The following is a 17,562-nucleotide window of genomic DNA, read 5'->3' as shown; positions in this document are numbered from 1 at the left end:
GTTTTCGTAATCTCAATGAAGGCATAATGAAAAAGTTCCACATGAATTGTAATCAAGTACGCAACAAACACTTCACAGGTTCTCACAACTGCTCCACAGGTACAAGACTTTGATTGACGAGTACCAACAGAACCGCAGTCTCAGATTGAGCCACAAGATCTTCATAGATGCGCCGTAACAAAGATATTCCTTCACAATTGTTCATAGTGAAAGCACTTGTGGTAGTACTTGAGCGAACATGTGTGTAAAGTACTAGCAAAGTAAAAGACAACACTACTAAATACTAGTAAAAATACTTCAGCATTTGTATAGTATTTGATGAAACATTAGTGACAGATATGAAGTACTTGCAAAGTAAAGTGCTTGTCTGGTACTTGACTATAGCGCTGAATTGTACCTGTTTGCTTAGAAGTTCCTGCCTGCATCTCCACCTGTTTGGTCATCAACTGCAGCTCCTGGTTGTTGCCTACATAGATCCAGTCGGAGTGTCGGTAGCTGGCGTCATAGACCCCACTGTCTTCATCTTCTTCATTGTCATCTTCATCCTTGCTGGAGACAGACGGGAGGTGAGCCCGCAGCGTCACCGTTTGGGACGCAGAGAGGGAATCCGAGGCAGGTTCCTCCTTCAAGATCATACAGATATGGAATTTGTAAAACAAGATTTTATGGAGAATAAGCCAATTCAGTATTTCAATTAGGCCGATTGAGATGAAAGCTCCCCATGCTGCCCCACCTCGGGCAGGTTCGAGGCATGCAGGGGTAAGCTGAAAGGGCCTCTTCCATTTCATACTGATTACCCCAAATGACCAATGACATGCTTCATTTTGTGCATGCTCTGTGATAAACTCAAATTCATGGATGGATAACTTACCTTGGTATCTGGGCTCTTGGGAGGTTGGAGTTCGGCTACTTCCTGCTTCTTAACCTCGTCAGTACTGTTCTCCTCTTGGTTGCTATCATCAATGACAGTCACCTCTGCCGTCTGTGGCTCGGGCATCATCGCCATGGAAACGGTCACCATCTTCTGCTCCATTTCTGGATCTAGCTTGGGCAGGTCATTGTCGATGGAACACTCAGATGGGGGTTGAGACTGCTCTGAAGACACCTGGTGAGCCAGGAGTTCCTGGTAGTCCAGATCTGGAGGAGATTGGGGAGGGATGGAGGCAGTGGAGGCGGTGTCCGATGTTGAGGTCAGTCTTAATCGATTCATCTCTGAACTTGGGGCAGTATTTGTCAGGCTTTCCTGGGGATTCTCAGTTGTGTCTGGAGAACTCTGAGACTTGGGAGGGATAGAGACATTGGGGGTATCTGCAATGATTTCAGAAACCTTCAAAGAGGTGTCGGCCAGTGGTGCAGTGATGGTCACGGGTGGAGTTTGCTGGATTGGAGGTTTATCATGCTGTTCAACTGGGCTCTCAGTGACAAGTACAGGGCTATCTGATGCGGATTTCTGATCTGTATGGGGTGTCAATGGCTCCTCTTTGGGTGGTGTAGTTGGTATGCATTCTTCTGTCACAGCTTCTGTTTTGACCGTCTCAACAGGCTTCCCGACAGGCTCTATGCAGGCGTAGTGACGGAACTTACGTCCTGCAATGGGTGGCTTCTCTAGTTTCCTGACTGAATTCAGTGCTGGGGCTTGCCTTTCTGCTACAACTTGCGTTTGTTTCTCTTGCAGTGGCAAGGCACCGAGAATGAGTTCCTCTTCCCCATCCTCACCGTAACGACTTACGACGGTGAAAGGGCTTGGTGCATTGGACCTGTTCACCCGTGCCGTTTCTGAGCTCGAGAGAGAATCTTCGAATTTACTTGATTGGTCAAGGGGCTGGCTTTTCACAGCTTGTTTCAAAAGAACTTGCCGCTCCACGGCTATTTCTGTCTTACGTTCATACACATGATCTTTCCTTTCATGACCTAGCTGAGAGCCATCCCGATGAATTGAAACATCTACTTGTTTGTCACTCTGCTTCTGCAGCTGGTTTGTTAGGCTCAGTCGCTTGGGCTTCGGTGGAGGTGGACCAGCAGAGACCACATCTGCGGAAATTGATGCCTTGTTCAAGGTATCCACTACGACCTCTGGAGAGCTTAGCAAAGCCTGCTGCTGTTTCATTGGGTGCTTTGTGGCTGTGGGTAAGACTTCAGGGGATCTTGCTCCAGCATGGAATGCACCTAGACTCTTCCCAGATTTGTGCTGTTCCTGGTTGTTGTTTGATTCATTCAGCAAGGCAGTGAATTGGTGTGGCGCTTGATGGACTGTCAGGATCTCTGTGTCAGCCAGGAGCTCCGTGGTATCCGTGCCAGCCTCTTGGGTAGGTGTCCTCAGCGGAACACCACCTATGGTATGCCTCTTGTTCCTGAGGCTCTCCTCCTGGGAAGCTGAGAGTGGCGCCGAAATTGTAACTTTCAGGTCCATCCCCTGTGAGGGATCTGAGAGGATTCTCTTCCTGTCTTTCCCTTTTGGTTTGTCCTTATTTTGGCTGACTTTCCTTCCATGTTTCTTCTTGTCCCAGGACTTGCTTCTCTGAGGGGAAGTGTACTCTTCACTGAACTCCTCTTTTGAGTAAACAACGTGGGGCTGTTTCCCTTTAGACAGTGACTGTGTTTTCTTCCCCATGTCAATGTCCTGAGGATTCCCTGTTTCTTGACTACTCTCCGGTGCTGAATCTGACGATGTCGATGTAATACGCAACAACGGACGTTCAGGTACTTTGGGTAAGTGTGTTGCCCTTTCAGGGCAATTACTTACCGTTACTTCAGTCTTTCCAATATCAGTGATTTTTCTTTTACAACTGTCAGTAGCAACTCCGATTTTAGTTGTTGCAGACGACTGTCCAGGCTGTTCAGTATTTTCACCAGGCACAGGTATGCATACCTCTGACTCTGGGAAGGAAAGATTATTTAAAAAACGAGCAGGAATGCGTAAATTTCTCTTAACTTTTGGACAGTCTGTCGTCTTTTGTCCTGTTTCATTGGTGTCTGAAGACTTAGAAGAGTCAGACGGGGTGAGTTGAAGGCACTTCCTACGCTGTTCAGGAGTGATGTTCCTCAACTGCCAATCCCTGCCTGTTTCTCTGCTGTCACAATTGTCGAAGTCCTCCTGCTGGACCAAGGACAAGTCAAAAATCCCGCTGTCTTGCTCCGAGGAGCACCCATTCCCGTCTTCTGCCGGCAGGCTGTGGTAGCGAAGCTGAGACTGGTTGGTCTCAAGAGTCAGGATGTGCTCGATGGCCGATTCCTCAGTGGAAGTTCTGCCCTTGGGCAGCAACGAGGCAACAGTGTCTATATCCAACACGTCGTGGATCTGGTCTGCCGAGTTTGCTGAGGATTTGACCTTTAATGTTGAGGATGCATCTGCGCATAGGAAAGTGCTCTTATAAATGTTGGTCTCATCTCGTTGAGAGCTTTGCTCCTCCTGAGCGTCAAACGTTTGTTGACCTGCAAGTCCTGCAGAGTTCTTACTGGAGTTATTTCCACATACGTATAACTGACAAGGTGATATCTCAGATGAGCCAAGAAAAGGTTCTACCTGATGATCCGTTAGTTCTTGTGACCCTGAGATCACCATGTATTGATCACAAGCAGTGTCTTGTGGTATTCCTTCCTCAGAATTCAGGGCTGTAACCAAAGACTTCACATGTAGCTTCCCTGTAAATGACAGAGAGAAATTGTAGCATTTTTACACTGACTTCAAGTGGCAGCATAACACTGACACTTACGTGTACATGTGCCAGCAATGTATCATGTGAATAATGGATTGCTAAATTATACATGTATAAAAGAAATTTGAGGGGTAACATTTTAATTTTTTTCACAGTTCCGTTGGCCTTTCAAAAATGTCCCTCTGCCGCTTCAGAGGTTGACATCACATTTCAACACACCACACACGTACATATCTTATAAAACTTAGCTAAACTAAGACCACTTTAAAAAAAATATAGCTTAGCATCAGTTGTATTTGCAAAAAAACGAGGAGGGAGCTTTTTCTTTTTAAATACTTTGGTATGCATGCTGATCTGGACTTCCATAACCACACAACGATAGTGCCATGTTCACTTCAGACTCGTGCACAGAAGTACATGAGTCTGCGTGCGTGCGTGCACGAGGTTGTGTGGGCGTTGTAGAAACTACGGTGTGATGGCTAAGGACATTGGAAAGGACAACTTTCAAAGAAAAAAAGCAGCAAGATTTTTTGAGGCAGGCACTGATGCTAAACTAATTAGTTTTTTTCATTTGGCCTTTTTTTCACTGTGTACTGTGGCAAACTCCCCTAAAATCTTCAGTTCAGTTTTTCAATAATTTCGTTTTAGTTTGCCATAGGAGTGAATTGACCTGTATGGCACATGTTGGTGTGTCAGCCTGCCACAGGGTCTCTAGGGAGTTCTGGTTAGCCTCAGCCACCAGTTGTCAGTTTTGCATCTTGGTGAAAATGTTTTATACATGTACCAATTGTAAGTGAAAAATGTTGTTTAGCACTCCTGTTATTTTACATATAATGTGCTGTGCACTGAACTGGAAAATAAAACGTAGCTCTGGGAATTATGTTTCATTTGTTTTATGGGTTAGGTCACCAGTTTTCTTCCAAATGTTTTTTATTTCCTGAAAATTTTCAACAATCTTCCATGTACAGGTATGTGAAATGCAGGAATTCTTTGCCATTCTATGATTACAGCTCAGTATTTGAACCCTATGACACCCCGCCATTATACATTGTACTTCAATCCTTCAAAAATCCTTGCACAAGTCGTACTGGTAGGTTAGATCAACTAATGGACACATACATGTACAATGTATATGTACTTGTTCTTCATTTTTTAGACAGTTTCAAAATTCAAGATGCAAACCTCCTGCAAACTTTTCAGCATCTTTGTATATTCCCCACCACCGTGTGCAGAAACTTCCGGCCCTACAAAAAATTCTTGGCATATCTACCGGTTAAACACTTAGCTACTGATGCATATTTACCGCTACATGAATGTTCTGTATGTAAACATACCGAAGTGGATGTATGTTTTTGTGATGTACACGTACAGTAGGTCCAGCTTGCTGAAATTGGTGTACGACATTTCTAACTCTTTAAAAGAGTGTGCACGTCAATGCATTTAGTTGTATCATTAGCACATCAAGGGGTGCAAGAACAGGAAGACTGGTGATTAAGCTAAGAACCAGGTTCACTGTACGTGACCTTGAACTGAACCAACATCTGGCAGACTGGCACCAGTCAACAACCCTACCAGTACCATGACCCTGGGATTTGCCCAAACAGCAAATATGTCCTTGGGGAAAATGGGTCATCAATCTGGCTGATTTATCATCGAAACAGTCAGTGTAGTGGACAGAAACATGCAACATTGCAAGCCTACATATCTACAGTACATGTATTTATAGATGTAGATATAATGCATGTACTAAAGGGCATAGCCCCTAAAATTACATGTATACACAAATTAAAAAAAAATTGTTTGAATTTAGTGTTAAGCGTTATGTAACAACCAAAACCAGAAGCCATTTCTGTGGTGGCATGACACAGGAGTGGCAAGAGAGTACTGTACATGGGAGTAACATTTACGATTACAGAGTACGATGTACATCCCTCTTCAACCACTAGGGTGTTGTGATTGCCAAATGCACACAAACACATCAAGCTTTAATGAATGTGTGTGTGAGTCAGGTGTTGTTATAGTTACATGTATGGTGTTTCCTTGGATTGGATGTAGGGGGAATTTTCTTTTATTTTTAAGTATTGGGGATGGAGTTTATTTTGGTTTGGTCTTCAGGTTTCTGTTGTTTTGAGGACACATGTTATGTATCTTAATACCCACTTGAGATTGACCTGCATTTATGTGCATGTGTATACATGCCCTCATAGCCTAACTATGGAGTTGTATGTTTGAACATACAAGTACAGGCCTTTGGCAATTTACATGTAATTAAGCAAAAAATTATGCATGCCATTCTGACATATTTGAAACCCTGACAACACAAACAAGACACAATGTTCTGAGCGGTCTCGCTGCATGACTGGTTATGATGCTCAATCTCAGTGCCACACATACTCTGAAGCAATGAAATCATCATGGTTCAACCGCATCAGGTCTTATCATTTCTATCAGGCAGACCTTATGATAAAACTCCCTTTCTTATTCATGAATGATGAGAGCTGCATGTCACTTCCAACAACACGTAGGCCTACATGTACATAAATTTATAAATGTATAGTATGTAGTGATTACAGGTACATGTACATGCACATACATACTTGTACATGTACGTGTAGTAAAATCTTTTGCCAAGTTCTAACCTACCGAAAGCTAATGAGTCAGTAGTATGTAGGAATCACCCTTGCTTTGCTCAGTGTTGATGTACAGAACTGCAGATATGCAGGCAGTACGCTGATAGAAACGTCAGTCCAATCACAGAGGTACCTGGTACAGGGCCCTCCATGGTCCAACCAAAATCTTATCAATCATCAGATGAAAAGTCAAATACTACAGGTACATATGCAGGACCATCTCACACTATGTTGTTTTATAAAGACTGAATTCCTCAAGCGACAAGAAAATCTTGTGCACAGATACACTATACATTGTCATGATTGCGTCAATGTTGATCTCAACACTTTCCAAGAACAGTAAAAATACACAAATACAGGGCCCAATTTCACGGCACTGCTTACCGCAAGCGAAAAATCGGCGCTTACCGTAGCAGAAAAATCTGTGCTAACCGGTACGGCGAACGTATTTCATGAGTTAGCAAGCAAGGAATCTTGGCTTATGCGCATGTGTAAATTCTGTAACTAAGGATTCTGTGCTCAGTGCTTGAAGGGTTAGCAAAAAATTCTTCTGCTTGTGCAGTTATCGCAGAATGGAGATCGTAAGCATGGAATTCTGCGGTAAGCAGCGCCATGAAATTGGGCCAATATCTACACGTATCATGTACAGAGCACAGAAAAGCACTAAAATGTACCTACCATACTTATAACTTGTTAGGATCCATGGACTGCAGTTGATATGGTGATAGCAACCTACATGTATTACCACCTGCTATGCAGTTATGCATACTATTTGAAGTAAGAAAGCTATGTCTAAAGCTTCTTGCCAATACCATTCTATAACCATACAACCCTTTTATCAACTTGTCACTTTACAAATTGACAGTTTTTTAAATCCCTGACTTCTTATTCAACGCAGGTCAAATTTTCAGAACCGAACTCCTCAGGAATCTCTCACCCCTTTGTTTATTTGAGGCCAGACAAAACCAAACTGTGGGTGAACTTTCCCAGTTTTTAGGGCAAGTCCATTCATCAGGGGGAGGAGGCAATATATAACTTTCCTTTGTCAAAGGGCAATCACTCAGGGTGTGTGGGTTAGGCAGAGTCCCTACCAGTAGCAAAGCAAGGCCAAACAGGCAAACACCCGCCCCCTAACTCCTATACACAACAGTAACACAATTGCCTGGAGTGTTAGCACAGGGACAAATCTGGAAAGTTTTCAGAACTGCTGATGCATAGCTAATCAACCACTGAAGGTTGCCTGGATCAGTGCTCTAAATAGAGGGCCCTCTTCTGCAGTTTGTCTCCAGCGTGGGCTTTAGCTTTGTCATCACATGGAGTGATCCTTCAGCAAGGAATGGAGCTGTCTTTAGCCAGAGGGTTTCTTTTGGGAAAATAAGTTCATGAAGGTGAAACGAAGTCCTGAACTAGGCAGCAGAGATGAAGCTCAGCACTGGGCATGTACAACTAAGTGGAAGGATGTTACCCCCAGAACTGTGTGGTTCATCATCCGCTGTGCTCTGTGGAGTTTGTCGTCCGATCCGCTTAGTTCTGGGGGTACATTTACATGCACTCAGTTATTGTGTTAGGAATAGAAGCAATATGGAAGGAAGAAAACATACATGTAGAAGTATATGACCTCAAACTGTAGCACCAGAACCCCACTAACAATTAACTGATGTGTTCACATATTATCCAACATCATGGCATTCAAAGTGCCACATCATGAATGTCGACTGTGCATGAACTAGAACATATAGGGGCCTACACATGACTACAAATAATACTCCAGCATAAAACAAACAGGTAGCTTGTATGCTGTTACTGGTACCATGCACTGTTAATTAATTAATCAATTAAGCACCTATTGTACAAAACAAGTGCTTTTTCCACATTCAATCAGTGCATTTCTAAATTCCACTTCTAATCCTTAAAATGCCCCAAAATCTAGTGTTTTGATTTTCCTGTGGCAACATGCTCTATTCCTATGCATGTACACATGTAATTAACATCTGCTAAACTATGAACATACCGGTACCATGCATGTACTGGTACCCTTAAATGTGTATGTACTAAATAATGTACAGCGGTGATCCTGTTTGGGAGCCAACACTGAAACATGTACCTGCCACCAAAATTAAAGGCTTACTCCACTACATACACCTGTATGTACTTTCCAACATGTACCAAGTTTCTTGGAAGAGATAAAGCTGTAGAATATGAAAAACAAGCAGAAAACACTAACAAAAGGAATTTAAAGAGATTGGACTTAACTTTTATTTTTGTAAATAATCAGCTTCAAGAAAAATGATTTGGAAAGCACTTACCGGTACGTACCCAGTAGAGTAGCGAAAATTCTAAGTTGAAATTTCCTTTTATCACTGATGTCAAATTCTCTCTTGCTACGTGTACATGTACAAACGTTTACATGTACACGCAGCATGTCTATTTACAGCAAACCGTAACAAATGATGGAAAAAGATCTCAAAAATCCTGGTAGTGGTACCCCATGATACTGTATCATTTTTTTAAAATTTCTGAATTATCCAACTAAAGGTGATTCATTCAACTTTTCTTCAGGAGATTTTGATTTCCTTAAAGGTCAGCCTGACCTCGAGGCTCATTCACATATTAATTTCCCTGGCCTAAAGCTGTGGGCAATTTCCAAGTGAGTTAGTCAACTGCCACAATTTCCTAAAACGTCTTAGCAATGTTGGTTTTTGAGAGGAAACCAGGGACTTCCACCACACACACGGTATATAGCCTGAAATCACCCCAACACTGTAGGTCAATGAATCAACAATCAACTTCCTTGAAAAGGTAACTTTACTTCACCTGAGTGCCCAGATGCTTGGCAAACTGACAAAAAGACCATCCACCAGCAGGTTTATAACAGCACACTCTTCCCACAAGTGCTCAACTAAAAACATGCAGTGTGAGTTCTGACTGCATGAACTTGTGCCGAACAACCACAAGCCACCACTGGCCCAGATTCCAGAGCACAAGACTTCATATGCAGAAAGCCTTATCACTTTCTATTTGTAGCTGGCAAAGATAGGAACATGGAGCTCCATGATAAAAACCACACACCCAACTCTACTGCTGGCAACGCCTGGTGTCAGAGGTCATACATGTACATGTAAATCACTTAAGTAGGAAAGTCATTACACAGGTGATGGGTGCACAACCCAGTTTATTTTGGCTGACCTTCAACTGACATTTCAAGTGAGTTCTCTGTTTATGCAGCACAGACAAAAGCTTACTATTCCTGAGTAACCCTCACATTCACATGTACAACCACGCATTCTGCTAATGCGGGTATGATGATTTTTTTTTTCATTTACTGATGGATGTTTAGGGAAGTAATGTGAATTTGTGATGAAACGGGAAGTGGTTTGCCAATTTTAGCTCAAAAGATAACACATCTCTGCAATAACAAATAATCATCAGCCAACCGAGGCTCATCAGCACTCTCACTTGAATGAGATGTTTGTAATGAAGTCAGTTTCTGTTCAAGGTAAGTTTTCACAACCAAAATGTGTGTACATGTACTAGTACGAGGATACCAAGATTTGGAAAAAATTTTCAAGAAGAGGCTAATGTTACGAGCCTAATCCCTTTGTATTTATTCTTATAATACATTTTTCAACTGTTGGAAAGTAAACAAGTGTACCAGAACAATACATTATGTACACGTACATGCACAAATCGTCTTGAAACTCCAGCACAAAATTCCTCATAAATGATGACATGAATTTTTCCAATCAAAACTTCAACCATTTAAGAGCGACATGACATGTGTTTTTAATTTTATGAATAAAGGAAAGCTTTCCTGCCATGTTTCTTTGACTTTTTGTGACAGGAAAAAAGGAAAAACTTCAACATTTCGATTTTTATACTAATGATAATTTCCATATTCATAAGCTAAAGCATGATGTCATCAAAGACGGAAACGCAATGGCTTCATGGCTCTGTGTAAGACTAAAACAGCACTTTCTACATTTTACTCGTCTACATGTACCATTTTTGTTTAAACAACATTGGACAACAATAGTGACCAATGTTTCTTCAAAACTTTGTAGCACGGTAACTGTGAAGGGCAAATTTTTGAAATTTTTCCAAACTAGTGGTGCCTTGTGTGACAAAAATAATGCCATAAAGAAGATTTTCTAGGAAAATTTACCACCTTACTAGTCACTCAATGACGAGAGGTATCAAAATCGTGTATGCATTTTAGAAATGGAAATGTGAATGAAAACAAGTTGAGCTGAATGTCAACTGCAAGTTTCCTTTAAAGGGGCAATACGGGTGCTTCACAATAGTGCGCCTTTTAGAGTTTGCGATGCGTTAACCACTCATAGTGCGCAAAATCTGTCGACCCACTACGCATTTTGAAAGAGTCGACAGATTTTGCGCGTTGTGATTGGTCAACGTGTTGCAGACTCTCGGAGGTGCACTATTGTGAATCGCCCGTATTCCGGGAATCTGGGAGAACATCATCCTTGGTTTTTTGTTTTGTTTTTCTCAGAAAATGATCATCATCATATTATTGGGCATTCATGTTCAGTTATAATTAGCTGTAACAAAACAAAAATATTGTTTGATAAAAAAAGTAAATGACCTAAAAGCTTACAAACACATCCAATTTTGAAAGTTTAGTGCCAAAATAAAAGAAACTGGCAAGAGCTGACTTATTTTAAGTTACTTCCACACACTTTCAGTAAGTTAATCGGGTCTCTCATTTAAAAGCATCAGATCAACAAGACAATCAACAATCCAACATTTTCAAAACATCTCTCCATGGCATCCATGCAGCTTCACACACTCCACCTCACGTCTTACCTTCCAGCACTAGTCCACTCCTCTGTACACGTACATGTATGAAGTGCAAGTGGTCCCGCTGGCCTGTGGCTATCTTACAATTATACAAACACTCCCCAAAATATTTCTCCCCCTGGTCCAACTTTGAGGGTCACACCCTACAACTTGAAAGTGCTTCATTTTGAACAACTAAACTACAACTTTGCCTCTCAAAATAGTAAAATATCACTTCAGAAACTTCATCAAACTCTATCATGTCCATGAGCACTGTAACCTTCCTACGTATCACTATAAAGTTACCATGTGTCTTGCCTGAGAAAACAGTCATTCATCAACCCAGCTGGTCTTATCCATCTGTCCATTTTAAAGCTCCACGGTCTTATCCCCAATCTGATGGGAAAATAGCCAGACCTTCCTGTGGGATCCTGTTTGAAAAGCTACTGTACATGTACACCACGTCTCTCCTCCTGACATTCCTGAAATGCATGTACGTGTACATGTACATGGACACACATCTTTGCCTGCACAGATCAAGTGGACCCTCCAGTTCTCCGTTCAGGCGACTGAACACATTGACCTCAGGCTGGCAGGGAAGAATTTGGTGAGCGGCAAGCCATTAGCTTCATGCTGGCCTTGATTCAAGGCTCTGGAGCCACAAGACCGCTGACAAGCTCTAGAAACGATTAGCCCTGTACTTGTCATGCTGTGGACTGTAAGACTGTAGAAGTGCAGTATCATCATCATCATCGCTTCACTTTATTTTCCATGTAACATAAAGAGTTAGCAATGGTACATATTTAGTTGATGGATGGAGACCCCCAAGAAGCATTGCTTGTCAGTGGAGGATCCACAGACACTTATGACAAGACTGCAAGAACGACAAACATTATTACAAGTTAACTAGAAAAAATAATGTGCACAAATAAATAATGTGTGACCTGTCACGACGAAATGAGAGTAAAGTCACATCCCACTCTTTCCTATTTTGAGGGTTTTAAGTCATATTGCAGTGGAGGTCAATTTTGGGGTTTTGTAATATTTGGAAAAGGTAACCCGTCTCTTATTTAATTCCAAATGTTTTGCAGAGTAATATACCTAAAAATATCATTTTCTCAGCAATTTCGACAATAGCATTATAATTGCCTGGTCTGAAATGTTGAAAAAAGTATCAGGGACAAAGACACAAAGCTGCCAGAATAATGTCACATTGTCACCTGATACTTTTACCCTAAGTGTTCCACGTACGTTCCATTGGAAAGCTCTCTTTCTGCTGAATTCAAAAATACCAATATCTCAGTTTTTGAAAATTCCGACTTTCAGCTCATTTTGTGGTGACAGGTCACATATGCAAACAGTAACAAGTAGGCTGTAACCCTGTGGTATATATAACTTAATTGTTAGATAAATAGTTATCTAATAATTTATATTTATATTTACGCTTAAACATAGAGGAAGTGGCAATTCAGTTTTTCAATGAATTGTCAATTGAGCTCCACCGCTTTGGCCCCTCATGTTTTACAGTAGCTTTAGAAAATGCAGTCTGGGCATGAGACCTGTGAAATTCATGACATTGTCGTGTAAAATAGTAGTGGATTCCATCATTTTTTGTAAACAGTGAATAAATTGATTTAGGCAATTTGTTATTGTTGAGTTGGTGCATGAGGGAGCCCAGCTGATGATGATAGATATCATGAACTTTTAAAACGTTAGAATTATAAAAGAGAGAATTACTAGGTTCATGGTACCGGGTAATTAGAATTGTTGATAATATGCAGAACTTTTTTCTGTAATTTGAGGATTCGATTAAGATTACTACTACTACTATATACCCATGCAAGTACCGGGAAAGTTGGCAACTGCACAGATATTACAGTACTACCTGTGCATATGAATGAAAACCAGAGCTCAAATATCTATAATGCTGGTATATTCAAACTCTAATGCTGTAATGAAAGGGCAGACAACAAGTCAGTCCTCAGTTTGAAAGAGCAGGTCAGAGATCCTTGAGCCTTGAAATGAGTCTAGACTATGGGTTGAAACAGAGACACCTGACATTCAGATTAGGGCCCAGGGTCAATGTCTATGGACTCTGACAAGAGGTGGAGAGGGAGGGCTGGAATGCTAATGCATCCCTAGGATATTCAAGGGTAGGGTAGGGTACATGTACAGTACATGTACATTGTAGGTCACACTTTCTTTATGACAAGACACTGGTCAATGACCAAACTTATACCTGAGAAAATTTCTTAAAAGTGTAGTTCCAGTCCACATCCACATGTACTAGTACATGTACCAGATATGTACACGGCAGATGAAACATTATTGAATACTGTGCATTGTACGTACATGCATGTACAAAATTGTAAGCCTAGAATTCTTCCCTCTTTAATTATCTGGCAGATCCTTGTTCCAATTGCCGTGCAAATTCTTTTCAATTTACCTTTCATTAAGTTTCCATTCGTGGTAGATTTGTGACCTTACATGAATACATTTTCTCTGTGGTCCATCCCAGCAGTGTCGGAGTTCATGTACAGTAGTACAGTAGCACAAAGTACTCCCAGTCTCAACGACACTTTGTCTACAATCTTACAACCACAACTTGGACCATAGGTTCAGGCAGTTACCACCCAGCCTGCATCACACTGTGTAAAATCCCCCTCAGAATATTCTGTCTTCAGCTCTTCTTCAATCGTCCCTCAGTCTTTCTTCAGCTTTCCTCGCTTCATCAGCACCACACATGCCAATATTAGTCCGTCTTTCTCAAAAAGAGTGTCTTTTCTTCAACTTTTTTGGCCACGCAAATAATTTCAAGTCAGATCCGCATGTTACAATTCTGGCCACTTCTCCAAACTTCTCCTGTTTTGAAGTTCTCCACCTGTATTCAACTGCTTGGAACCGTTCCTGCTCTCATCTAGCCATCCAGCCACTTGATGAACTTCTCTGATACATGTGTACATGTCCGAACTGTTCCTGTTTACTCCTCTGAAACATTCTTCCGAATTCCTTGTGTTCCTGCTTCCTCTGGATCCTACCTTTTTTTCAACTAGCCATTTCGTTTTCTTCTTTTGACGGAGCCAAGCAGATGTCTGTTTGCAAGTTCTTGTACATCATTTTCAGTTTCTTGTTGTTGCTTTTTGAGCGTTTGATTTTGCTTTGTTCCACCATTTAATTGGTTTACTTCTCTTGGCACTTTTAGAGTTAAATCGCTACCTTGTACGCTCTGTTAATTGTTTATCAATTGCACTTTTGGATTTTTTACATTTCCTGTTGGAATATTTTGTTCTCCACACTTGCCATTTACATACCCGGTAGTTGTGTTTTTCTTTTTTATTTTACCAAATGCATACAAAGTTTGCACTTTATTTGGCCTTGTTCATTGTGATTTTCCATATTTATTTAAGGCTTTTGCATTGTATTCTTTAGGTTATTGATAGACTGTACTCACCATGTCTCCTCCAACCAACTCCACATCCCATTTACTTGATTTCAAGGCCTAACTCCCTGCCCCATTTCTGGAGATAGCACTGGTGGCACTCTGCTCATCTCCACCAGCCCCTATCGCTGCTACAGGTACCATGCCCACTCCATTCCTACCACCTCTACCACGCCCACCGCATCTTCACTCGGTTCCTCTATAGACTCCACCCTAGCCCATCTCCTGCATAAATCAGACAGTTGTCTTGGCGATATTCAGTGTGCACGCCGTCGTTCTCACAGCCCCCGTTGGTCCTGCTTATCCTATCGGCAACATTCCCCATCCCCAACTTGCTACTACCCGTGCTACTCTAACAGTCCCCACCCCTGATCTTCCCCGGGATTCCTACTATGGCCAACGAGACTCCCCCGATTTTCCGAGACTACCATTCTCGTCCCACCCAGTGTGATTCTCGGGACTACCGAGATCGCTGTCCCCGCTCCAACAGTTGTGATCGCCGTGATCGTTGCAATAGTCATGACCACTACAACCGTTACGATAGCCATGACCGACATGTTCCTTTAGCCTTTCTAGCTTCATCAGCACCGCACTTCCAATGATATTAGTCTGTGTTTCTGACTAAAACACTGCAGACCCTATTATCATTGTGACGGTGTTGTTTCTTTCAACTTGTCCTGCCACGTAAATAATTTCAAGTCAGATCCACATGTTTGTTACACTATTAAGACCTCCATGTACAAATGTACATGCCTTTATACACATGTGTTCATGATGAGCAAGGATAACAAATGTACCAGTCAGTATATCGACACCTTCGGAGATACATGTACATGTTCATACACTTGACAACTTATGAATGCTCTATAATTATTTCTGTGTCAATTAACCCAGTCATAATAAGGTTTATTCACAAAACAGCACGCCATGAACAGTTTTTAAAGTACCAGTATACACGGTAGCATAGTACAGTCAATTCGGAGTGCCTTGCCGCAGTTTGTACTGTAGGCCTGGACCACGTCAGGAAACCTTTTCTTAGATTGGCACTTTCCATACAATAGAAATAGACAATAGACTAATCAAAATACATTTACGATTATTCTTTCCTGTTAAACAAAACATCAGAAATGATATACTTGTAAATTCCCTGCACACAGCCGGCGAATAGAATGTGTTTCTACATGTGTATGTTTCTATTGCCCACAATGCACTATGACAAATTAAAGTGGTCTCTTAGTGGCAACGTCTTGGTGGCATAACTCAGTTCTGAATCCTCCATATCCAAAGTCTGTCTCCAAACTTGAGCACATCACTCCCGGTCTGCGTCGTCGTCATTTTTATGGATTTCTATCACTCAGCAAATTGAGTTGAAGATTTTACTTTTTGTTTACAAATTCTTACATGATGAAGTACCTACATGTACATGTATTTATCAGAGTGTTGATGGCTTAACAAAAATGCTATAGTCACACGTTCGTCAGTCCATACATGCCTAATCCAACCTCGATGCATGTAGTAACCGAATACAGGAGGCACACATGTTCCCTTTTCTGTAGCACCTTGTCTGTGTAATAATCTGCCACACATGTATTATATTCAATGTCACTTTCCACATTTAGGGCAGCCCTAAAAACACATTTTTATCGACAGGCTTATAAGTGATTGTTCTCTAATCCTGTGTGTTAAGTGTAACTGACCATGTTTTATTTATAATTCTTGGTTTGTTGTACTCTATTGTACTTGAAATGCAGTTTCACTCCACGAATTTGGGATACATGTACATTTTGTATTTTTAATTTGCTAATTGCATGTTACAGATATTTTATGGAATCATATTTCCCGCTGTTTTAATCTGTGAAGCACATTGAGATTTTGTGCCTTTGCATTTACACAAAAAATGTATTAATGTAATGCACTATATAAAGAATAATATATATATATTTACAAATTGGGAGACATTTTATGGTATATTTTTCAGCCTTAGGGAGACATTGGCTTTTAGGGAGACATTGGCTTTTAGGGAGACATTGGCTTTTAGGGAGACATTGGCTTTTAGGGAGACATTGGCTTTTAGGGAGACATTTCAGTGTCTCCGTATTTTCAAACTACCAGGAGGAGGCCAAATTTGTTTGTCCAAAATTTGAGAGACGATAGATTAGGGTCTAAATTGAAAACATACACAGTTTGGTTCAGATCAGACCAGGGAATATTGAATTATGGGACAGTAAAGTTGGAAAAATTTTGTGCATGTTCTTATGGGAATGTCTCGCTAATGACCCATTTGCGGTAATGCTTATTATTATTAAAATCATACGTGTACATGTATATGTAGGTCTTTACATGCACAGGTATAGGCACTGCTCTCAATTTCTTGTGTGGTTTCCATACAGTACATGGATTTGTAGAATGTTGCTATAGGTTTTACACAACTGTGTGACACTAGGACACAGCTACATGATACATGTGTCATGAATGTCTAAGTGTCTGTTAAATGGCTTTTTCCTCATCTAAACTTAGACATGAGTCACAGATTAACACACTTGTGAATTCAACTAGAAGAAAATGTCCCCAAGCAACAGGTGCCAAAGTTGCTTGGTGTCATTTCCTTCTAGATGCATTTGGGCCTGGATTCGTGAGTGTTATTGTGGCTGGATGTGTTACTCATGATGGAGGGGGCTCATTAGTCTCAGTACAAGATGCTACTGGCTGTAATGTACATGTAGCAAATTTTGACTGCGAGGGGGGCTCCCCCTCAAAATAAAACAAAAATCTACAGCAATTTCATTTTATACTTCTTTTTCTCAAAACAAGATCCTGGGGAAAAATCTCTCTCCAGTCTCCAAAATGACCAAAATTGTGCCTGGACCCATGCCAAAATCCCAAATTACTGCTCTTTTGTTTGGATGAATTTTTTCTTTTTCTGTTGTCCTTGATCTGAATAGAGTCATCACAACTTGTTTATCACCAGTAAAAATCCACAAGCATAAATAGACCTGTACACATGCATATTCGATCATTATGGCTTTCATAAAGTTTCCTGGGG

At 41.2% G+C, this 17,562-nt stretch overlaps 1 protein-coding gene across 9 annotated transcripts in view; it reads right to left on the bottom strand.

The window, feature by feature from the left end:
• LOC110975307 (uncharacterized) overlaps positions 1–17,562 on the bottom strand; it is a 46,195-nt gene that overhangs the window by 11,035 nt on the left and 17,598 nt on the right. For 6 of the 9 annotated variants that reach the window (XM_022227689.2, XM_087132728.1, XM_087132732.1 and 3 more), the window contains 2 exons: positions 872–3,642; positions 398–623 (listed from right to left, as the gene is read on the bottom strand). In XM_022227689.2, coding sequence (XP_022083381.2) covers positions 398–623; positions 872–3,642 — 2,997 coding nt within the window. Of the gene's footprint in view, positions 1–397; positions 624–871; positions 3,643–6,964; positions 9,020–9,100; positions 9,372–11,386; positions 11,773–17,562 lie in introns of those variants that run through there. The other 3 variants (XM_087132731.1, XM_087132730.1, XM_087132734.1) reach the window with 3 other exon arrangements.

Source organism: Acanthaster planci, linkage group LG02 (assembly GCF_054643075.1).
Source record: "Acanthaster planci isolate LZ-2023a linkage group LG02, COTS_SCS, whole genome shotgun sequence".
In the NCBI taxonomy this organism is placed as follows: domain Eukaryota; kingdom Metazoa; phylum Echinodermata; class Asteroidea; order Valvatida; family Acanthasteridae; genus Acanthaster; species Acanthaster planci.
Note: the sequence above shows the minus strand (reverse complement) of the source record. Positions and strands in the feature narration are given on the sequence as shown.